Source organism: Erythranthe guttata, chromosome 2 (genome assembly GCF_056151865.1).
Source record: "Erythranthe guttata isolate IM_541 chromosome 2, IM_541, whole genome shotgun sequence".
Classification (NCBI taxonomy): Eukaryota; Viridiplantae; Streptophyta; class Magnoliopsida; order Lamiales; family Phrymaceae; genus Erythranthe; species Erythranthe guttata.
Window position 1 is genome coordinate 17,728,790 of NC_142534.1, and position 21,241 is coordinate 17,750,030.

At 36.6% G+C, this 21,241-nt stretch overlaps 7 protein-coding genes across 12 annotated transcripts; 5 read left to right on the top strand and 2 right to left on the bottom strand.

Annotated features, from left to right (window-relative positions):
- Window positions 1-884: 884 nt before the first annotated feature.
- LOC105963866 (uncharacterized protein At5g41620) lies at window positions 885-3,958 on the top strand. The gene is made up of 3 exons (XM_012988348.2): window positions 885-1,586; window positions 2,183-2,308; window positions 2,611-3,958. The coding sequence occupies exons 1-3, from the start codon at window positions 1,248-1,250 to the stop codon at window positions 3,787-3,789; spliced, it is 1,644 nt and encodes a 547-aa protein (XP_012843802.2). The 5' UTR covers window positions 885-1,247; the 3' UTR covers window positions 3,790-3,958.
- A 1,507-nt stretch (window positions 3,959-5,465) lies between these two features.
- LOC105963867 (uncharacterized) lies at window positions 5,466-7,819 on the top strand. Of its 3 annotated transcripts, none has more exons than XM_088814795.1 (4): window positions 5,466-5,587; window positions 5,773-6,862; window positions 7,319-7,451; window positions 7,550-7,819. In XM_088814795.1, exons 2-4 carry the CDS (start codon window positions 6,699-6,701, stop codon window positions 7,604-7,606), a joined length of 354 nt encoding a protein of 117 aa, XP_088670921.1. In that variant the 5' UTR covers window positions 5,466-5,587; window positions 5,773-6,698; the 3' UTR covers window positions 7,607-7,819. The 3 variants fall into 3 exon arrangements, with proteins under 3 accessions (XP_088670921.1, XP_088670920.1, XP_012843803.1); XM_012988349.2 differs by having other exon boundaries at window positions 5,469-5,587; window positions 6,630-6,862; XM_088814794.1 differs by having other exon boundaries at window positions 5,466-6,862.
- A 489-nt stretch (window positions 7,820-8,308) lies between these two features.
- Window positions 8,309-11,805, top strand: LOC105963870 (BTB/POZ domain-containing protein POB1). 2 transcript variants are annotated; one of them, XM_012988350.2, is made up of 6 exons: window positions 8,309-8,674; window positions 9,496-9,621; window positions 9,964-10,085; window positions 10,178-10,241; window positions 10,341-10,620; window positions 10,828-11,805. In XM_012988350.2, exons 1-6 carry the CDS (start codon window positions 8,413-8,415, stop codon window positions 11,639-11,641), a joined length of 1,668 nt encoding a protein of 555 aa, XP_012843804.1. In that variant the 5' UTR covers window positions 8,309-8,412; the 3' UTR covers window positions 11,642-11,805. The 2 variants fall into 2 exon arrangements, with proteins under 2 accessions (XP_012843804.1, XP_088670917.1); XM_088814791.1 differs by having other exon boundaries at window positions 8,341-8,674; window positions 9,475-9,621.
- Window positions 11,806-12,080: 275 nt separating this feature from the next.
- LOC105963874 (eukaryotic translation initiation factor 1A) lies at window positions 12,081-13,613 on the top strand. Of its 2 annotated transcripts, XM_088814792.1 has the most exons (3): window positions 12,081-12,399; window positions 13,269-13,443; window positions 13,480-13,613. In XM_088814792.1, coding segments are annotated over exons 1-3 (432 nt in total). In that variant the 5' UTR covers window positions 12,081-12,144; the 3' UTR covers window positions 13,482-13,613. The 2 variants fall into 2 exon arrangements, with proteins under 2 accessions (XP_088670918.1, XP_012843810.1); XM_012988356.2 differs by having other exon boundaries at window positions 13,269-13,613.
- LOC105963873 (eukaryotic translation initiation factor 1A) lies at window positions 13,603-14,980 on the top strand. Its single transcript, XM_012988355.2, has 2 exons — window positions 13,603-14,095; window positions 14,506-14,980. The coding sequence occupies exons 1-2, from the start codon at window positions 13,841-13,843 to the stop codon at window positions 14,686-14,688; spliced, it is 438 nt and encodes a 145-aa protein (XP_012843809.1). The 5' UTR covers window positions 13,603-13,840; the 3' UTR covers window positions 14,689-14,980.
- Window positions 14,981-15,144: 164 nt separating this feature from the next.
- LOC105963871 (uncharacterized) lies at window positions 15,145-17,538 on the bottom strand. 2 transcript variants are annotated; one of them, XM_012988352.2, is made up of 3 exons: window positions 17,422-17,538; window positions 16,231-17,043; window positions 15,145-15,403 (listed from the first exon to the last, which is right to left on the bottom strand). In XM_012988352.2, exon 2 carries the CDS (start codon window positions 16,977-16,979, stop codon window positions 16,242-16,244), a length of 738 nt encoding a protein of 245 aa, XP_012843806.1. In that variant the 5' UTR covers window positions 16,980-17,043; window positions 17,422-17,538; the 3' UTR covers window positions 15,145-15,403; window positions 16,231-16,241. The 2 variants fall into 2 exon arrangements, with proteins under 2 accessions (XP_012843806.1, XP_012843805.1); XM_012988351.2 differs by having other exon boundaries at window positions 15,145-15,388; window positions 17,422-17,527.
- An 885-nt stretch (window positions 17,539-18,423) lies between these two features.
- Window positions 18,424-20,455, bottom strand: LOC105963872 (protein CURVATURE THYLAKOID 1A, chloroplastic). The gene is made up of 5 exons (XM_012988354.2): window positions 20,019-20,455; window positions 19,258-19,352; window positions 19,060-19,167; window positions 18,876-18,947; window positions 18,424-18,769 (listed from the first exon to the last, which is right to left on the bottom strand). The coding sequence occupies exons 1-5, from the start codon at window positions 20,155-20,157 to the stop codon at window positions 18,701-18,703; spliced, it is 483 nt and encodes a 160-aa protein (XP_012843808.1). The 5' UTR covers window positions 20,158-20,455; the 3' UTR covers window positions 18,424-18,700.
- Between the last annotated feature and the right edge of the window lie 786 nt (window positions 20,456-21,241).

Below are 21,241 nucleotides of genomic sequence, written 5' to 3' on the forward strand. Positions count from 1 at the left end.
TCAATGATGTTGATCATACTATACCTACATGTTCTAGCTCATGGACCACTATTATATATATAATGTATGATGCAATTTTTGGGTTTCAACAAAAATCTACTATGTTTATTGAAAAAGTTACTAGGTTTGACAAGGTCACTTTTTAATGTACACGTTTTGTTAGTTAATAATACATTTATTTAAACCTAAGTTGTCGGTAGGTTGTTTTCTACTTTCGGTGAAATACATCGAATGATCCTGAATCATCGATTTATATATATATACGTGCACGTAGTGGATAATTATTTATATATGCTATGATTTATATATATATATATATATATATACATACACACGTGTACGTAGTGAATAATTATTTATATATGCTTTTCAACAGATGTAACATTTTGTAACCATATTACAACAATATACTACTCCCTCCCTCTGTTCCACAATATCTGTCACTATTAAGAATTTTTTTTTCCATAATATTTGTCACTTTAGATTTTCAATACTGCATTAATTGCGTAATTATCAATTTTACCCTTATTAACTATATCCAACACTCTCTCACATTAATTATTGGCAAGGGCATTTTAGTATAAAAACATATATTTTCCTAAAATTAAGCAATATTTATTGAGATCTTTAATACTTGTGCATAAGCTAAAAACGACAATTATAAAGGTACAAATGGAGTATGAATTAACCAAACCGAGTTGCAACTTGCAAATATACCTTCTTTTTTTTTAATTTTTTTTTTATATATATTACTAAATTTGTTTGAAAGATACATGGGTAAATAGGGGTAAAAATGCATGAATAAAATAGAAATCATAATTAATAATTAATATCAAACATCACAATCTAGAAAATAAAAGACAAAATTGGGCCAGACAATCTGTACCAGGTGGGAAGAGCTCAAAGGGTGGTGTTGTTTCCATCGCGACACGTGTCACCCAGCAAGTAATTAGCAGCATGCAACGAAAAAGTGTAACGGAAGGAAGGAACACATGTAGTGTGTGCTTTTGTGTGTGAGAGAGAAGATACAAAGTAGTTCGAGTAGTTAAGAACACATAAAGAGGAAAGAGAGGATTTTTTTTGTGTGTGTGTCAGAGTGTGTGATTTCAAAATTCAATTATCTCTCACCTGTGCGTGAGTATTATTTGTTGTCAGCACTGAAACTCTGTAACAACTCTGAGTGAGCAGATACTCTCGCTCTAGAATTATTTCATTTCTAGAGAGAGAGAGAGAGAGGGGAAATAATAATGAACAGTGGTGAGGAGGAAAAAGTAAATGAGAAAAGAGGAGAATTATTGTTGATGGGGGAAAAATTGAAACGTGTAGGGGGTAAAAGAGAGGGAAACTCTACGCCTTCACCTACACGGAAATTGGGGCTAATTCAATTTGATGGCGAAACCCTAATTCAGGATCTCAATTTCTCCACCAAATCGAACAATAATCTCTCTGCCAGGAAATTGGGCGCCAATCTGTGGGAAATGCAGCCCCTCCGCCGCTCTAACATGGCCGACAATTTCCCTAGCTTCAGCCATCATCACCACAAAGACGATGAGGAAGACGAAGAAGAATACAGTCCCTTAAACCAGGTGAATACCTGGAAAATACTACTCTTTTATTTATTATATATATATATTTTTTTATTTTTTTTGCAAATTTCCTCTTAATGTGTGTACGTGGGAAAATTACAGTTTTCACCCGTCAAGTTTACACCGATTCCACTTTTGGTCTACAAAAGACACATTTGGTCCCTCAAGTTTCAATAATCTAACGTTTTTTGTATTTTTCGTCAATTTACCATTAGTCTGTCAGTTAAGGCGGTGTCAGTTAAGGCGGTGATGTACCAAGTTAAGGCGGTGATGGGTACAGGCTTGATTCCGGTGGTACTAACGGAAAATTGATGAAAATGACTAAAAATGTTGAATTTTCGAAACACTAGGGACCAAATGTGTTTTTTATGAACATGGGGACTAAATATGACATCAGTTCAAATTTGAGGGATGAAAAATGTAATTTTCCGTATGTATATACAGTATAGCTGTGATTATAGTTGTAAGTTGTGAAATGGATTTTCTGATTTAGTGATATTTGATGAGTAATTGCTAGAAAGCAACATACAATTGCATACTCGTTGTTTGTTTTTTGCAATTCTGTTACTGATTTTTGCTCTCCATATATATTACAGCTGAAAAATGGCGTAAATTCGAGAAAGCAAAATTCACCGTCACTTACACGACACAATCGAAGAGTCGAAAAAGTTGCGCAAGCTCAACAGCCACTGTCTACTGCTAGCTATTGTAGTTCAATGGAGGTATATTCTTCATTGCTTTAGCTATTGTGATTCTTGATTTCGAGATCGGATGCACCGATTAAGGTCTCGTTTGGTTGGTGAGATTAATCACGATTAATTAACTGTAGTCCTGCCTAATTGGGAAATTATTAACTAGACGTCTAATGGTCCAACAGTTATAATTGGGTTTTCGTAATATTATTTAATCGTATCTTAGGAACCAAACGAGGCCTTAGAATACATAATGTAAGCCGTGTATTTTGTTGTTGGATAATGTAAGCCGTGTATTAATCCTTTTTTGTTTTCCATTTTGGGAAAGCCAGGTGGCTCCGCATAGACCTGCAATCAGCCCAAACAGTTCTTTACCCTCCACCAGCAAATTCGGGGAGTCGAGTCACAGCCTCAAAACATCGACCGAGTTGCTCAAAGTGCTCAACAGGATTTGGAGCCTCGAAGAAAAACACGCACTAGACATGTCGTTAGTGAAAACGTTGAGGAATGAACTGGACCAATCACATGCAAGAATTCAAGAACTGCTGCAAGATAAGGAAACCGAACTAAACAAAATCGATACTTTAACCAAGCAAGTATCGGAGTACAAAAGCGAACTCAAATTAAAAAGAAATTCAGAAAAGCGTCACAAAAAGCTAACGACAGAGCTTTTAGAGATCAAGTCTTTGTTCTCTAACGCCTTGACAGAACTCGAACAAGAGAGGAAAGCTCGTACATTGATAGAGGACCTATGCGACGAGTTTGCCAAAGGCATAAGAGAATACGAACAAGAACTACGGTTAACGAAGCACAAATTTAGTAAGGACAAGATTCCAAGAAAAGGAAATGACCGTTTAGTCCTTCACATTTCCGAAGCCTGGTTAGACGAACGAGCACAAATGAAGCTAGCGGGTACTCAAAATGTTCTGGAAAAGCAATCATCTTTTGATAAGTTAATAGTCGAAATCGAAGCATTTCTTCGAGTAAAGCAATCTTCGAAAAGTGATATACTTTCGCGCTCTTTGGAATCCATCCACTTGAACGAGCCCGCAAGTGCTCCTTGGAAGGGGAACGAAGATGATGATTCTGCAAGTATTAGTCATCATCGTGCGCAGTTTCGTCACGCGAATGAAACAGGGCTGTCTGAGAACGAGGAATCGCCAGCAACGAAAAAGTCAAGAATGGAGAATTCATACGGGGCGAAAAGTCTGCAAAGATTCTATCGGAATAGAATAAGTGATGCTGACGTGGAGTTGAAGGACGCGAGAGTTAGGAACCGTGCTTTGGAATCGGAGGATAAGAGGGTTCGAATATGGGAGAGTAATTGCCCAGAAGGTTCGTTCGATGCGGGTGTGTTTGCGGGCCCACCGAGTCCTGTTAGAAAATGGACTGATCATGAGATATGTGTGTCTTCTTCTCCAGGCTGGCAGAAGAGTATGAAAGCTGATACTTTGAAGGCAAAGTTGATGGAAGCAAGGCAGCAATCACGTGCCAGAATTTCCAAAGGCTAGAGACTTTAGATAAAGGAATTATGTGTAGGTTAATTAATTTATATGAGGAATATTCCTTTTTTTTCTTTTTTTTTTTTTGTAACAATTTTGATATCAACTTATGCAATTTCTTTATTTTATGATTTTTTAAATGAATCATAGTGGAGAAAATAGACTTCAATTTTATTTATCTATGTGGATTTAGGATCTTAGGTCCATGAGTTCATTGGTCATTTGATGTAAATGATCTATTAGTAATTACCAAATGGCCCCGGATGTTTTCTTAATTAAAATTCAAGATAAACTAAAATGAAAAATAAGCACTGTCCCACAAAAACCACATGGACTAGGCCCGGTTTTTGAGTTTTACATTTAATTAAGGGTAAATTACACCTACACCCATGAAGTATGCTAAAATAACTTTAAGGTCCATGTAGTATCGGTAATTATAATTATTCACTGAAACATTGTTAGAACCCCTAGCGGGATAACGCATTGAAAATTTTATTCCGTTAGGGTTCTAACGGTCTATTAGTTTCAAGCAGTGTGGAGGCAACACAGAGCTACGGGTGACATGACACTCATAGCATTTCTTAAATTCTTATTATTTTATATAAAGTTTAGTCTATGGTAGCATTAATTGACCTGGGAAAAAACAAATATAGTGCCTATCAGTACCCAGAACATGAAACCTTGGCTCCGGTAATCGTTTCAGGTGTATGGATGTAATCACCAATACCATAGGGACCTTATAGTTATTTTAGCATGTGTTAGGGGTGTTGGTGTAATTTACACTTTAGTTAAATTGCAGAGTAAAAAGCAGTTTACCCCCTAAACAAATGCCTATTTTGCACTTTGCCTCCCAAACAAAAAAAATTTGCACGTTCTTACCTAAACTCCGGTTTTTGTTGCACGGTGCCTCAAAATTGGAATTTTCAGGCCATTTTGACCGGAGTCTTACACACGTGCTTTTCACGTGAGTTTTAAAGGGGCAAAAGAGTTTTTTCACTTACATTCTTCATAAATACAAAAAAAAAAAAACAGAACACAAAAAACAGAAAGAAAAAACCAAAAAAAGAAAACAGAAGAAAGAAAAAGAAGGGTTGCTGATCCGCCATTTCTACCCTCAAATCGACCATTTCGGAACCGACTTCTTCTTCATCTAGATAAACAACGGCGGCACCGACGAGATCCCCTCTACCCTCATAATCGATTTCGTGGTGAATTTGAATATAACAACAACATAACCTACAGTACGGGCTAATTAAACTTCGTTATGAATTTGTCTTTTTTTGCAATTATTGTAAGGATTTTTTTCTGCTGATTAAAACTTTGTTATGAATTTGTTCTGAAATGTGTGAAAAAGTGGGTTAACGCAAACTGTTAATACTAATTAGGGGTTTATTACTATAGAATTAAATATTAGGAGTTTTAATTGAATTGTAACTAGACATATATCCATTACGTTTTCAACTTCCATAAGATTGAATCACAAATCAACAAACTTCTATCCATATTAAATACATAATATAAATGAATTAGACTATGCATTTGAATCTCTCAATGGTGAAAATATTTAATTTGTACTACTCCAAATACATTATATACAAAATAAAACTTTAATTTTTCCATGAATTAACTTGGCCCGGCCCAAATAATCATATAATTTGGCGGCCCAAATAATCATATAACAAAACATCAACAAACTGAGATCTTCAGAAAAAAAATAAGAGCTTGCTATCTTGAAGAGTAACAAAAAAAATCCCAAATTTCCATTCTGCAAATTCGTTCGTTAGCAATGGCCACCTTCCTCAGTCAAGTAAGTTCATTCTCGTGATTTTTCTGCTTCAATTGTTGTTTCTGGATTGTTGATCTCATTTTCCCGATTCACAAGATCTGATATTTTCTCGCTCGTAGCTGATTTTAGATCTGAAATGTCAGCATTCCCTGTTGATCTCCCTTTGATTCGTATAATTTGTGTGTTTTATCTCCAATCTCCTTCAGAAATAATCGTTGATTTGTAAAATCCTATGAAGAATCAAGCATTTTGATCGCTGCCCAGTGTGTGTGTGTGTGGAGATTTTTGCTAAGTACAGATCACGCAAGAATGGGAAATGAAGGAGGGATGGGTGGGAAGTAGCCAAACTTGGGGTGGTGGAACCGTGGAAGTACTTTTGCGGGATTTTCGGGAAAGGTGGAAGTCGTGGGCAAGGTTTCTTATAGATCGGTGGTAGTGGATACAGAGGAATTGGTGGTGGAAGTGGCTTCACATAAACCGGTGGCTTGTAGATCGGGATTGGTGGTGGAACTTGCTTCACCTAAACCGGCGGCTTCGGCTTGTAAACCGGTGGCTTCGGCTTAGGTTTGTGCGCGCCTGGCTTGTATACTGGCGGCTCGGGTTTAGGCGGCTTGTAAACTGGCCGCTCGATTTTAGGCGCCTGAGTGGTGAAGAATTTGGGATTGAAATTGTTGGGTTTTTTGTTGGTGGTGGTGGCGGCGGTGGTGGTGGTTTCTTGTTCTTGATTTTGGTGGTGTTCCTCCGGGAAGAAAACTAAGAGAAACCCATTCCCATTCCCAGCTAATTACAGATTTTCCCAGCTTCTTCTTCCTTTTTTTTTTATTTTTATTTTTTATAATTTATGAAGAAGGTAAGTGAATAGACTATTTTGCCCCTTTATTTCACGACGTGTGTAAGAATCCGGTCAAAATGGCCTGAAAATTCCAATTTTGAGGCACCGTGCAACAAAAATCGGAGTTTAGGTAAGAACGTGCAAATTTTTTTTGTTTGGGGGGCAAGTGCAAAACGGGCATTTGTTTAGGGGTAAACTGCTTTTTACTCTAAATTGCAAATTATAATTTAGGCGTCGTCTTAAACACAATACACTACGGCGTCGTATTACGTTCTCTCTCTCTCTCTCCCTACATCGGTAATGGCAGCAGCGACGTTCAGATACTTGGTACAGCTACACAAGGACGTTCCGAAAGCGGCGAGATTCTACTCAGAGGGATTGGGCTTCACCATTGACGTCTGCACTCTCCGATGGGCCGAGCTCCATTCGGGCCCTCTCAAGCTCTCCCTCCTGCATTCCCCCAGGTCAATTTCCCTCTTTCTCAATTTTTCAATTTTTTCTTTTTAGTTTTGGTATTATATTTACTGAAGAAAGATTCGCATGATAAGATTCAGATGAAATTCGAGCGTGGTGAATCCGTAGATAATTCTGATTTCAATGATTCTGGTGTAGAAAACTATACAGAAGTTGTTAAAAAATTATTGCTCACTGGTTGATGCCCTAGTTGTACTATGTTTTTGAATCATGAACACTGTTCTTCCAATCTTTGGATTTCCCCGTGGCGTATTACAACGGATTAGCTCGTAATCCGGTGTTGACATTGCTAAGGTGCTCGCGAGAATTTGTTCGAAATCATTTTCGTCCGTAAAAAAAGTGATTAATAAAAAGTTACTTGGAAAAAAGTGTCAGAATTGATTCATCACTTCTTCCTCCGAAGTCTGACTGTATAATTAAATTATCGGCTTTCTCTTATTGTTCAGTGACAATGCTGAGAGCAAGGGCTACTCGTCACTACTATCGTTTACAGTAACCGACATCAATAGCACTGTAACGAAACTGATGTCTTTAGGCGCCGAATTGGACGGTCCGATTAAATACGAAGTCCACGGAAAGGTAATCCCCCTAAACCCTTATTGTAATTCGATTGCAATTTTCTTTTAGCATTACTACTTTTATTTTGATATTTTCCGGTGGTATATCGGATTCAACAGGTGGCAGCAATCCGGTGTGCTGATGGTCACGTCTTAGGTCTTTACGAGCCTTCTTAGAAATTCCCGTTCGAGAGTATGTATACTGCAGAGCATCATATATTTTGTGTAGAAGCTCCCGGTATGTATTGCAATCCCCAAATCGAATCCATTCCATTAATTCTTGACATTTGGGACCGATTTTTTTTCCTTCTTTCTTTCGTTTCTGTTGTTGTATGTAGAAGTGCCTTTGACATGTATAAATATTAAATAGTGGTTATTTTTGCTTCTTCATTTTTATCTTCATCCTATTTATGCCGTCAGGTTATGTAAATATTACACCCGGTGAAATACGATTCCGTATTAATGAACTACATATAATAACACACACATCTCATAGTGTAAAATCACGCTTTTCACCAGATCTAGCATGTCATAGACAAATTTTAATCGTCAATTTTACATTAAATCTCATAAATGACTTCAAACTCTTAAAAAATGAAAAATTGGCCTAAAACAATTTAATTTGAAAGATAGCTGGTGAGAATGAATTTTACATAGAAGGGGGCAATATGACAATTATTGACTGGATTTATTTTGTAATACAATTTAAAAATAGTTATATTTTACAAACTTAATCAATTTTACTTACAAGCAAATTAAATTATTATGATAATTTTAGATTTAAAAATTAAAACTTTAAAATTTATTGGCGAATAGAGAAATTCTACGTCAATGATTATTTTATTCATTATCTATAGTGAAGAAAGATATTTGTTCATTAAATTTGTAATATAATAATAAATAAATTATTAACCCACATACATATCTTGTCGAACTCTCTCTCTCTAGCATTCGTTTGGTCTTCAGTAGATAGCTAAGAAATTATGAGAGATTTTGGGCTGGATCTATTTGACCCGAGAACCGCCGTAATGGACTCCGACTCCAACTCGTCTCCGACCGGCGGCCGTGACCCGGACTTCGGTTTCGCCTTCAACGACAGCAATTTTTCGGACCGGGTTCTCAGAATCGAGATTGTCGCGGATCCACCCGACGCGCCACTGGAGACGGAGGGTTTCCGTACCCTAGCTGATTGGGCCGTCCGCCGGAGCAAACGACGCCGTGGTGATGCTGTGAAAAAGAAGAATGGTGAGATGGTCAAACTTTTAGTCAACTTTCCTGATTTTGCGTGGTTGTTGATTTCTTAATTTTAGGTTTCCTATTGAACTTGTTTATCGGTATGATTGTCTTTATAAATGAATAATTCATTCACAACAACGTACCCTTCATGTTTTTTTCTTATGGAATTCGAAATTATGATGATTGAACTTGGTTCAAATGCTTTACGAAGCCAAATATTGAAGATCAATTTAGCTTTTTTGTTAGATGGGCTTGAGTTATTTGATGATTATTGATGTAATTCTAACATATAGGCTGTTTAATTGCTATGCTTGATCTCTATATTTAATTATTAATCATACAGAAAGTGGTGCCATCGGCAGGGTGAAAGCTTATATTTGATGTTCCTTTTTTCTGTGTATAAGTGTCGTGAGCCATCTTTTTTGAAATTTCGTTGTATCTATGACGCAATGGTTAAAATATAGAATTCTCGACTTTTGAACTCGATATTTTTTGTTTGATATTTGACAATGTCTTTATGTGATGTAATTTTTAGGATGCAACGTTAATAATTACTAATTGAATTATTATCAGCATCATATCTAGATTCTATTCATCGGCCTCCACTAAATGCACGATGTATTCAGATTGAACGGTTCTTGTGTGTAACTGAGTATTCCGTGTTTGTCATCACATTTCTCTAAATATGGCGTTAAACTATTTTCTTTATCATACTAATATTTATATGGCATGAATGAATTTTTGATATCATTTTGCTCATTTTTTTTACTTTTACTCCTTATGCTGGTACGGGTTGTGCTCATAATCAGACATGTACCACTCAATTGCAGCTTTGGATATTACCAGTTCCTCGAGAGAGCAGGTCTTATGTTGTCAGCAGCCAGCTGTTGAAGAAGGCATAGGCGATGAGAATTATGATGAAGAAGAAAGTCTGAAGATGGAAGACTCGCCTTCAGGTATTAATTAACAAAATATAAATTCTGAATGGAATTTTCGTTGATGATGATGATTTTTAAACAATCTATTATATTATCAAATCGTTCATCTTTTTTGACAAAAATCATTTCACGAATTAAATAATTCAAGTTACGTAGAGACTGTAGAAGTGTACACTCAGAATGGGTTTGTCCAAGACTTGATATTAAGTGACATCAGCTAGGCTTCCCGATATGATCTATGGTTGAGTAAAACCTATGAAGTTGCTCAATATTATAAGTAGAAATTGTCTGCAGCATCTATATGTTTTGTATTTTGTGTTTCCGATTTAAATTAGAACCCGTGTCTTGTATGTCATTCAGGTGATGAAGCTGAAAACAGTGATGACTCAAATTGGTCTGAAGACGATTCAAGAATTTTAAGAGTCGAAACGTTACATATAAGCTCTCCCATCTTAGCAGCAAAGAGCCCATTTTTCTATAAGGTACTCTTGCAGTTCTAGTTTTCTGGTTGCTAGTGTTTTTCCTTTTGTAAGAATTGACTTATGAATATTTCGTTCGTTTCATTTTCTTGAAGTTATTCTCAAATGGAATGATGGAATCGGAACAGAGACACGTAACCCTGAGAATTAGTGTTTCTGGTATGTAATAATTAGTTCCATTTTTGTTTCCGAGCATCTTTCTAATTCAAATATCTGCATTATCTCGTATATGTTAACTTAACTCCCTCTATGGAACAGAGGAAGCTGCGCTAATGGAGCTCCTGAATTTTATGTACACCAGTACATTAAATACCACTACTGCACCTGCTTTGCTAGACGTGCTTATGGCTGCTGATAAGTTCGAGGTAGCTTCGTGCATGAGATATTGCAGTCGTCAATTAAGAAACTTGCCCATGACTCCAGAATCTGCATTACTTTATCTGGATCTTCCTTCTAGCATCCTAATTGCTGATGCAGTTCAACCGTTGACCGATGCAGCAAAACAGTTCTTAGCTGCTCGTTATAAAGATATATCAAAGTAAGTTCCACAACTATTATATTAAGAAACCTGATAAATAGCCACCTTTTTAACGAAAAAAACCCAAACTTTGCCTTACGAAACTATTACATGAGCTTCTAATTTCTAAATTAATGAGGTTGAATAATCAATGTTAAAGGGCATAATTGATAAAAACAAACGTAATTTTGCCTTGAATGTGTTCGACTTTTACCGACATTGTGACAGGTACCAAGAAGAGGTGATGAAATTGCCTCTATCTGGAATCGAGGCAATCTTCTCCAGCGACGACCTTCAAGTGGCTTCAGAAGACGCTGTGTACGACTTCATGCTGAGGTGGACTCGAACTCATTTCCAAAACCCAGACGAGCGTCGAGACATCCTCTGTTCTCGTTTGTCTCCCCACATCCGTTTCCCTTACATGACCTGCAGGAAGCTGAAGAAGGTTCTGACTTGCAACGACTTCGATGGCAGTTTCGCAAATAAAAATGTGCTCGAAGCCCTCTTCTTCAAAGCAGAGTCGCCGCACCGCCAGCGGACCTACGCCACAGAGGATTCCACCTCCACGAGCCGCCGTTTCGTCGAACGGGCCTACAAGTATAGGCCCGTTCGAGTGGTGGAATTCGAACAGCCACGCAAACAGTGCGTGGTGTATTTAGATCTTAAACGGGACGAATGCGCGAATTTATTCCCGTCCGGACGGGTATATTCCCAAGCCTTCCACTTAGGCGGACAAGGTTTTTTCTTGTCCGCACACTGCAACATGGATCAACAGAGCTCGTTTCATTGCTTTGGTCTGTTTCTCGGAATGCAAGAAAAGGGTTCCGTTTCGTTCGTTGTCGACTACGAATTTGCAGCTAGGTCGAAACCTACGGAGGATTACATTAGCAAGTATAAAGGTAACTACACTTTTACAGGGGGGAAAGCAGTCGGTTATCGGAATTTGTTTAGCCTTCAGTGGACTAATTTCATGGCTGAGGACAGTCTTTATTTCATCAACGGTGTACTCCATCTTAGGGCTGAGCTTACCATCAAACAGTGAAATCGTGATTCCGAACCTCGATTTCGTTCCGGAGTGTCTGTTGTACTGCTAATTTATTCAACATATATCATTGGATTATTAACATGATAAAACAGAGATTGCAGATGTATGTATAAGTTACGTGACAGCTATTTTGCTGTAAATAGAATATAGTTTTTTGCAGATATTATTACTATTAAAAAAATAAAAAAGAATATTAATAGGTTATTTAAATATAAAAATGGCAGTTTTGTATGTAGGAAATTAGTAGTAGTAATTAGTAATTAGTAGTCCATAAGGAATAGTAGAGAGGCCCAAATAAGCCCAGTAAATAACAAATTCCAAACTTGTGCCTCAAGGAAAAGAACTCTACATAAACAATAACTTTCTCTCTCCTCTCTCTTATAAATTACAATTGAAAATCCGAAACCACGACTATAAATTAAGAGAGAGTATTGGATAAGAGAAAAAAACCAAAAAAAAAATCAGCTACACGACAGATCTAGGGTTTTAGCTCCGCCGCGATGCCGAAGAACAAGGGTAAAGGAGGGAAGAATCGGAAGAGGGGGAAGAACGAAGCCGACGACGACAAGAGAGAGCTGGTGTTCAAGGAAGATGGCCAGGAGTACGCGCAGGTGCTGCGTATGCTTGGTAATGGCAGATGCGAAACCATGTGCATCGACGGCGTTAAACGCCTCGGCCATATCCGCGGCAAGATGCACAAGAAGGTTTGGATCGCTTCCGGTGATATTGTCCTCGTCGGCCTCCGCGATTATCAGGTATTCTTCACTTCCTGAATTGTTGTATGATTGTATCTGTTATTTGATGAATTCCATTTTTTTTATGCACAAAAGTTGATTTTTGTATCTGTTCGGTTTTTTCCTTCCAATTCGATCAAGTTTTTTATTGGTTTTGTTGTGTTGTTGAATAATTCTGTGTTTTGTGTGCGTACTGTTGGCTATTTGGTGCATTTAATTCAGTTTTTGTATTGTTGAATTGTGGTTTGGGCGTTTTCAGATGAAGCTTTGTTTGTGTGTGTTTGTGATTGATGCCGTCAATTTGAATTGATTAACTGAAGTGTTAAATGTTGTTTCAATTTTTACAAATACCGTTTTGGTTTTGTTCGCTTTGGCAAAAGTCAGAATAAGAAAAAAAGTAGTTCTGTAGCTTTCTATTTCAACTTCAATCTGCTTTCTATTCCAACTTGAATCGACTAGATTAGATATGGATGACAAAGTTATTTACGAATGAGTGACATTGTGAATTTTAGATAACATCATAATATCAAAATTATGGACATTGTGCACTCGTTCATGAATAACTTTCTCACTCGACATCCGGTCTTGGTGATTCAAGTTGAATTACAAAGCTAATTAAAAAAAACCCACAACTTCTGTGTTTCGAGTTTTACCAAATTCGAACTAAAAGTTTTTCAAAATCACATTTAAAGTTGAAACTATATTTTTAAAATTGAAAGTTACTTATCACACCCCTTTGATTAATAAATTGTTTGTGAGATTTATCTTGGAGCGGATTAAGGCCTCGTTTGGTTGTTAACATGTTGAATACTGGTTTTGTTTAATGCTATATATGTACATAGTTTGGCATTTTGAAATGCTCATCTAATATTATTGGATGGTGTAACTAGGATGACAAGGCGGACGTAATATTGAAATACATGGCGGACGAAGCAAGGTTGTTGAAAGCTTACGGTGAGCTTCCAGACAATACTAGGATCAACGAGAATATCGAACACGACGAAGATGATGGTGCTGGTGGTGACGATTACGTCGAATTCGAAGATGAAGATATTGACAAACTCTAAATGTCATTTATACAAATTCGTATGCATCGGAAAAAAAAAAATAGACTCTTAATTTTATCCTACATTTTGTGCACTGAAATTATCCTGGGATTTTAATTTTCATTATTATTGTTTTATAGGATATTCTCATGATTTTTAGTTTTTGTTATAAAAAAATCAATTTCCCAATCCTGATTGGCCCAGCCCTAATGCTGAAATAAATAGAGGCCCAGTGTTTAAGCCCAGAGCTAATAATAAAAGAAAGAATAAATAAATAAATAAATAAATCTTTAACAAGTTAGAGCTAAATAGAGGGTGTGGGATAGATAACATGAAAAATACAAATCGGAAGGGAAAATTTAATTAATCAGAGAAAAAAAGAGAGCCGTCCGATTTAGGGTTTGTGCTCCGCCGCGATGCCGAAGAATAAGGGTAAGGGAGGTAAGAATCGGAAGAGGGGAAAGAACGAAGCCGATGATGAGAAGAGAGAGCTGGTGTTTAAGGAAGATGGGCAAGAGTACGCGCAGGTGCTGCGTATGCTTGGTAATGGCAGATGCGAGACCATGTGCATCGACGGCGTTAAACGCCTCGGCCATATCCGCGGCAAGATGCACAAGAAGGTCTGGATCGCCTCCGGCGATATCGTCCTCGTCGGCCTCCGCGATTATCAGGTACTTTTCACTTTTTTTTTTTCTCCCCAAATTGTAGATCTGGATTTTTTTTTTCTGTCTCCTTATTTAATGAGTTCGATTTTAATTTTTGATTTTGTGTTCTCTAGTATTTTTCCCATTCAATTTGTGTTCTTTATTGATGTTTTTTTTTTTTTTTTTTTTTATCTTGATTTTGTTCATTTCCAATCAGTTGTAATTGCATAACATATCATGAATCAGTGTATTTTTGAGGCTTCAGTTGAATTAGAATTGCTGTTTTTCATCAACAGGCTCTTCAAGTAAAAATGCCCAAACTGTAGTTCTGATAAACCAAGATATTTGTTTTTGTTCACCTATTATTACTTATTGACAGAGATCAAAGTTTAATATTGAATTGAGCATGTAATTATATTTGAATTTTGATTGGATAGGATGACAAAGCGGATGTGATATTGAAATACATGCCGGATGAAGCTAGGTTACTGAAGGCTTATGGTGAGCTGCCAGAGAGTACAAGGCTTAATGAGGGTATCGCTGGTGGGCTTGACGAAGAGGATGATGGTCCAGGCGACGATTACATTGAATTTGAGGACGATGATATCGACAAACTCTAAACTCTGCTCTTTTGACATGGATCGAGTCTTCTATGTGAAGATCTTTTCTTGCCTTTCAAAAGTTATATTTGTTGCCTCTTGGATTGTTTTTGTGCACAAAATAGAGGGGTGATTTTGTGTGAAATGATGTTCAATCGATGTGGTGAAGCTATATTTGTCGGTTTTTTTTAAATATAATTATTGTACGGCCCTTTTCATTGATGCGATAACGGTGAGCTGCGTTTAAACTGTTTTTGGTAATTTGAATTATCATCATCTGAAATATTGTTGCAATAAAGGCTGACTTGGTTTATTGCTCGAGTATTTGAGCCTAAATTCTACTGCACTTGAGTAAACATTCCAAGTAATCAACACCTTTCGTCTGGGAATGTTCGTCTGAAATAACATGATAGTTACGTGTTTCACTAAAATTTGAGCTTGTGTTTATCATGGTCCCGAAACCAAGAACCCCAAACATTGACCGAACTTGATTATATCGTCTATGAAATCAAATCCAATCCAATCGTAAGTCAAAAAACAATGGCTAAGAGGTGGATACATATCGTATTATTGGCAACCTAATCCGAAAGCATACATCAAAATGTAATCTAAACTGAAGAGATTAGCTTTCCTAACAGTTGCAAACTTGTTCGGCAGCTTCAATTGGAGTCCATTGACAGGAATACTTTCTTCAGAACCACAAACAGCAACAACAACCTCTCTGCCAAAGTGAGATCTCCGTAAGCATTCACAAACATTAGGCGTCGTTAATAATTGAAAACAGTCGGCAAAAGAAACAGGTGAACAACTCTCAAACATAAACTATGAAATAAAAATAGAAGTAATATGTGACATCAAAAACTTTATTTATCCTTTGGGCTTCACATTAATATTTGACAAGCCTAAATTATCAATAGACTGCTCAATATTGTATTGTCCTGCATATTTCATTTTGAGCAGTCAGTTCGAATTCTCGTTATTTGAAATAATATTGACAGTTTATTTAATAATTTCATCAGATATAAGCTAAGAAAATATAATACGCACTAAAAAACGCAACAAGGACTGTGTTTTAAACACTAATATGAATCTTATATAACTGATTGCTCGGAATACTAACATTACTCGGAACGTCTACTCAGATGCCATATTTATAGACCAAATAAGCGAGTTTTACACCAATTCCTATCTGCTTAAAAAACAAAGGACTTGAGTTTACAAACTGAAGTTTCATAACCAAGCAAACATATTCGACAACTTAAAGATTCCATCCGTTATATTTTTCCATCAGATTCAACGGTCGGACAGATTTAGTAGTTATCGTTTATTCTACGAATGATTTTCTCATTTAACAGCTTCTTGGATGATTATATAGAACTCAAGAAATAGTATTAAGCATGATGAAACGGCTCAAAAGTATATAACCATGTTGGAGTAGTCAAGTCTCGAATCAATCAACAATTAGTTCCAAACACAATCCACATAAAATATGGTAAACGCCGTCAAAATCATACGAGAATCAAAAAAGTTCAAAACAGAAACAAATAATATCAGAAATCTAACCTAAATACGAATCATCTGAGCTTCCCCTTGATAGCACTCCTTCTTGCCGCCTCGTTAACCTTCTCGATATAGCCTTCGATCGGCGGTGTAAGGGTCGCCATAAACCTATTAATAGGAAAAGGGGTTAAATCCGGGACCAAAGCAGCTTCCTTCAATTCCTCAGGCAATGCATCAATGGCTTCCTTCTTGCACTTCAACAGCATCGATTCTGAAGCCTGCCTTGCCCTATGCTTCCTCATCAAAACCCTACTGTACTCCTTCGCGAGCATTCGCCCATCCTCGACGTTCAGCTCGTATTTCGGAATCTTATCGGCATCTACCAGACCCAATGTGATCAAATCCATACCGGGGGTTCCCATTACGAAAGGCGAATCGAAATCTTTCCCCTGTTTCTTCAGCTTCTGCTTCGCCTGTTCGTTGCCTTTGCTTGTGAGCCCCATTTTCTCTCTCATGGCTTCGCGGGCCTTTTCCTTGGGTTTCAAGAATCTCAACGGTGGAGTGGCGGTCAAACACTTGTCAACCATTTCTTCGAATTCGCTCTTCTTCCGAGGCCCTTCTTTAGCGGGAGCAGCTGGTGCTCCACCTTTTTTTACGGTGACCTTTGACCGTTTCAATGTTTGCCCGGCTTTGATTTTGCCCTTACCCTTTGCTGTACCGCTGACCGAACATCTCTGCAGAAATCGCGAGCTTAAAGAATCCAATGACGAATGCAGGGGCTTCAGTTTCTTCACCACAGTTGAGCTCATCATTTTTGCACTATCCCACAGAAACCCTAATTTCTTCCCCCGAAATTCGTCGCAAATGATGCAAGATCTAAATCCAAATTGAGTGCACAAACAATCCAAACATCAGATATTTATCAATATTCATCACTCAAACAAAAGAAAACAACTCTAATTCACTCATAACTAACAATCAATCCTGTTAGTAACACAAATAAGCAAGCATCGCTATCATTTTCATCCACGAATCTGAAATTAAAATTAAGATTGAAGTATGACATAAACAGTAAAATTAACATCATTAATTGAAAAGATAAAATAAAAAAATCATGTATTTTTAAAACAAGGACAATGGGTCTTCAATGATTTTCCGCAGAAATGATTATCAGCATAAGAAAAACGTAAATAAGATCCGAATAAATAAAATGAAGAAATTTATGGGGGTGGGGGAGGAGGAGATTAAGCGTACCGATGGTGGCGATGGGTGGCGAATCTGAGGTGTGGTGTGGTAGTGCTGAACGAAACCCCTACCTAAAACCTCTTCTGCTATTTTGTAACAATTGTGGGTATAAAAGAGAGTTTCAATATCTTGGGGCCCTTCCTTGTGAAATATTATAAGTTTACAATTCTTTTCAGTTTTGGCCCGTAAAAATTGGTGAGAGTGCGATGTGACCCCCAACAAGTATTTTATTCTCATTTTGATCTTTGACAAGTATTTTAGTCTCATTAACATTCCTAACTTAGCAATAATTATATTCTATTTTGTATCATTTTAAAGATAATTGTTAAATTAGTTTAAATCGGTAACCGCCTTACCAGATCGCGATTAGAGCTGTGTGGATCGCGATCTAGATAGTAGCTATGTATGTCTATGTTTTGAATTGCGATCCGGAGTGCTGATCGTGATCTGTGTCCTGGTATTTTTCTTGTACTCTCAGTTTTGAACCCCCAGATCATGATGATCAGAAATGGTGATCGCGATCTGACATGTACGTCAACTTCAAACAATGTTTTGACCCTTTCTGCAACCCTAATTCAACAAAACTGCATCTCGACACAATTATAGCCCTGGCAGTTGACTTTCTAACGCTACTTGAATCAGCTCAACTGAAAGTCGTATGGAAAAGTTATGCTTGAAATACCAAACACTGCAACAATCCGTCATAATGCACTTTTGTACGTGTTTGTTTTGATTCTTAGCTTCGCTTCCAAAATCATTTCGAAACTGGAATAAAACAAGAAATGCATAATATATACAAATAACGCCGAAAACTCAGACGAACGAAGACCAAAACTCGAAAATTAAACAAGTAAAAAACGTACAAAACGAACATTTATCATAGCTCAACTTGCAAATATTGAGTTGAGCCATTTTTTTTTTATCATTCAACTTTCAGATAGAATCTTTGTATATAAGGATGAATAGAAGGAACAACGGTGTATTTCTCTAGATGGAAACCAGACAAAAAGGTTTACATAGCAAATGGCTTATAAACAAGATGAAGTTTCACAAAACAGAACCAACTCGAAAGTCTGTTTAGAATAAATTACGGCACGTATTATTATTCGAAAACATGACGATGAACGGAAAAAAAAAATACACACATATACGGCCTACTCTACATAAGCATACAGATCGCCTCTTATATATATATATATATACAAAATATATATGTATATATATAAGTCAGATTGATCCGAAGTCGAGATAAATGCACAAGTATTTCTGGCATGTCGGATGAATGCGCTTATTCAACCGTTCCAGCAATCTTTTTCTTTAACGCTTCTATGTCCGTGGCCAATTCTTTTCTACTCGACTGCAATAAAAAAATATATAAATTATTAGCATTAAACATCTACAAATAAATAATTGCGATTTCTCAAATGTCGGGATTAAAAAAATTAAATAATGTATCGACGTACCTTGAAAAGAAGGTATCGGTATACAAACCAACCAGTGTATCCAAGCCCAACCAACTCCATGATTTTTGGAAGCTGAAAAACGAGTTTTTACGGAAACAAAGCCAAGTTAATGACACATAATTAAAGAAACACGATTTTTTAATTTTTATTTTATTTTTTATATAAATAAAATGCAAGAACCTACCACAGGGACAGAGTTGATTGCACCGACAACAATGGAAGCTAACCACACTGAAACAACTGCACCACCTCCGTAAAGAAGTACAGTAGACTTGTTTTCAACGGCATCCCACTAAAAAAAACATGAAAACAAGAAATAAAATCAGCAAAAATTACGAGCAATAATATTGGAAAATGCAACACGGTGAAAAACATTAATTACCTTTTCCTTTAGGTCTGTGAACAATTCATTTGCATCAAGAGGGCTCTCGTCTGACGAAGAGGCCTTGACAAGAATCTTCGAAGACCTCCTCGACTCTGTTTCGAAACATCACATTATATTGTTCAAAGCAAATTAATCATTGAACAACTATGCTGAGATAAGAGAGGTTAATGGAACAACGCAAAGTTCAATAATTATTCCGATTTGCATTTCGGAGTATTAATCGGACGTTTTATATCTTTATGAGAAACGAGCATGGGGAACTAGTTGTACGGATGTAAGTGATGATGGTCACATAAGCTTCCCAAGTGACTGAAACTATAACAATTAAATGTGTCGAAGAACTATAAAATATCGACAACTATATTATATAACTTCTTAATATGTAATGAGCTCCCCACATTCGAATCCTTGCTCGTCGAAACCCTCTTTACAACACTACTAATAAAAGTGCCTTTTTCAAGAACCTATTTACTACACTATTTACTCAAAACCCTATTTACTACACTACTAAAATTGATAGCACAAGACAGAAATCAAAGATCAAAACCAGGAATTCCCAAAATAATTCAACCAACCAAGAAACTAACGAATTACAAAAATTAGGTCAAATTTCTCAGATACTAAAAACCAGTAAAAAAATAAAATTGACAGAATTCAGTGAAATCCCACCATTTTACAGGTCCGAAAACTTCAATTGCACAAGGGGAAGTCAACGAAAGATCAAAATTGAAAGGGGTAAAAAAGTCAAAAGATTGCACCTTTGAGCAGCTTGAACGGAGCGGCGGAGAGTGAAGGACGTTGGGGAAGAGGGCAGAAGACGGCGGTTGTTTTTGCGGCCGGGAGGCGGTGCATCAAGACGGCGGTGGCCGCCATTGAAGTGGAAGCTGCCGCTGCCATTTTTGGCACAGGAAAAAAGAACCTACTGGAATTTGAAAAAAAGAATTGATTTTTTGCAATTGAGGCCTCACTTTCTTGTATGTATCTCTTCTATTTGCAGAGGGGGTTTTCGAAACAAAAATTTCTTGCTATCCACAATATTTTTTCAGGTCAATGCTCAAATGAAACAGGTGGTTGACACGTGGACGAACCGAGCTTCCTGATTGGTTGCTTCTCTATCTTGAAAATCTGTAGTTTGGTTTCAAACTCTTCAAATTTTACATGTTAATTCAGCATACAAAAGAAAAGAAACAAATTCATTTTATTAGGATCTCCACCAATTTAGATATAACTTACAACATGTCTCTTTCCTTGCAAATATCAGAATTATAATCGAATATTCCTTCTTTTATTTTATACCTTTTTCTCATAAAGAAAACTAGAAATTCATTATTCCAAAATAATATATATGTATATATTAATAATAATATTTTTTTTTTCGAAATTATACTCATTGTACAAGAAAAAACACTTAAAGTGCGAATTTCCGAATAGTTTTTCACTTTTGATCGAATATAATCACGCACATATACGTGTAATTGTATATAAAATATGTATAACAGTAAAATATACACGTGTGTGGTATAATATTAAGACGAAATCCAACGCTCCATTAATTTCTCATATAGTCGGTGCAACCTCTTTTTTTTCTCAATTATTATTTATGATGAAAATTGTAAGAACCATAATTGTTGCTGACGTCATCATGGGCCTGAATCCAATTTTTTTTAGTAACCAATTCGGCTCTTACCGGGCCGTACGGAGCCCAAAATGATTGGTGTTAAATAATACAAAAAATAAAATATTAATTAATTAATATTTTCCACAAATGAAATATGACCTGCCGTCATATACAATATACAATACTTGCCGAACCCGATTAATACCCACTACCTAAATTAATTATTTCTTTCTATACCCTACTTCAATTAATTACTTTATTAATATCAATAAACACATTTCAATATATAAGCCCATTTGATTAATAACTTATACAAAAATTCAGGAAAATCGAAATTTCAGAAATTGGAAATATTATTCCGTA

Coding starts and splice junctions, on each gene's coding strand:
- LOC105963873 (XM_012988355.2), top strand. CDS start 13,841: ATGCCGAAGAATAAGGGTAAGGGAGGTAAGAATCGGAAGAGGGGAAAG. Junction 14,096..14,505: donor TCGGCCTCCGCGATTATCAG/GTACTTTTCACT, acceptor TTGATTGGATAG/GATGACAAAGCGGATGTGAT.
- LOC105963874 (XM_012988356.2), top strand. CDS start 12,145: ATGCCGAAGAACAAGGGTAAAGGAGGGAAGAATCGGAAGAGGGGGAAG. Junction 12,400..13,268: donor TCGGCCTCCGCGATTATCAG/GTATTCTTCACT, acceptor TGGTGTAACTAG/GATGACAAGGCGGACGTAAT.
- LOC105963870 (XM_088814791.1), top strand. CDS start 8,413: ATGAGAGATTTTGGGCTGGATCTATTTGACCCGAGAACCGCCGTAATG. Junction 9,622..9,963: donor GATGGAAGACTCGCCTTCAG/GTATTAATTAAC, acceptor TATGTCATTCAG/GTGATGAAGCTGAAAACAGT. Junction 10,242..10,340: donor CCTGAGAATTAGTGTTTCTG/GTATGTAATAAT, acceptor TCTATGGAACAG/AGGAAGCTGCGCTAATGGAG.
- LOC105963866 (XM_012988348.2), top strand. CDS start 1,248: ATGAACAGTGGTGAGGAGGAAAAAGTAAATGAGAAAAGAGGAGAATTA. Junction 1,587..2,182: donor AATACAGTCCCTTAAACCAG/GTGAATACCTGG, acceptor TATATATTACAG/CTGAAAAATGGCGTAAATTC. Junction 2,309..2,610: donor GCTATTGTAGTTCAATGGAG/GTATATTCTTCA, acceptor TGGGAAAGCCAG/GTGGCTCCGCATAGACCTGC.
- LOC105963871 (XM_012988352.2), bottom strand. CDS start 16,979: ATGATGAGCTCAACTGTGGTGAAGAAACTGAAGCCCCTGCATTCGTCA.
- LOC105963867 (XM_088814794.1), top strand. CDS start 6,699: ATGGCAGCAGCGACGTTCAGATACTTGGTACAGCTACACAAGGACGTT. Junction 6,863..7,318: donor TCCCTCCTGCATTCCCCCAG/GTCAATTTCCCT, acceptor CTTATTGTTCAG/TGACAATGCTGAGAGCAAGG. Junction 7,452..7,549: donor AATACGAAGTCCACGGAAAG/GTAATCCCCCTA, acceptor CGGATTCAACAG/GTGGCAGCAATCCGGTGTGC.
- LOC105963872 (XM_012988354.2), bottom strand. CDS start 20,157: ATGGCAGCGGCAGCTTCCACTTCAATGGCGGCCACCGCCGTCTTGATG. Junction 19,353..20,018: donor TCCGTTCAAGCTGCTCAAAG/GTGCAATCTTTT, acceptor GTTTCGAAACAG/AGTCGAGGAGGTCTTCGAAG. Junction 18,948..19,059: donor CAATCAACTCTGTCCCTGTG/GTAGGTTCTTGC, acceptor CTCGTTTTTCAG/CTTCCAAAAATCATGGAGTT.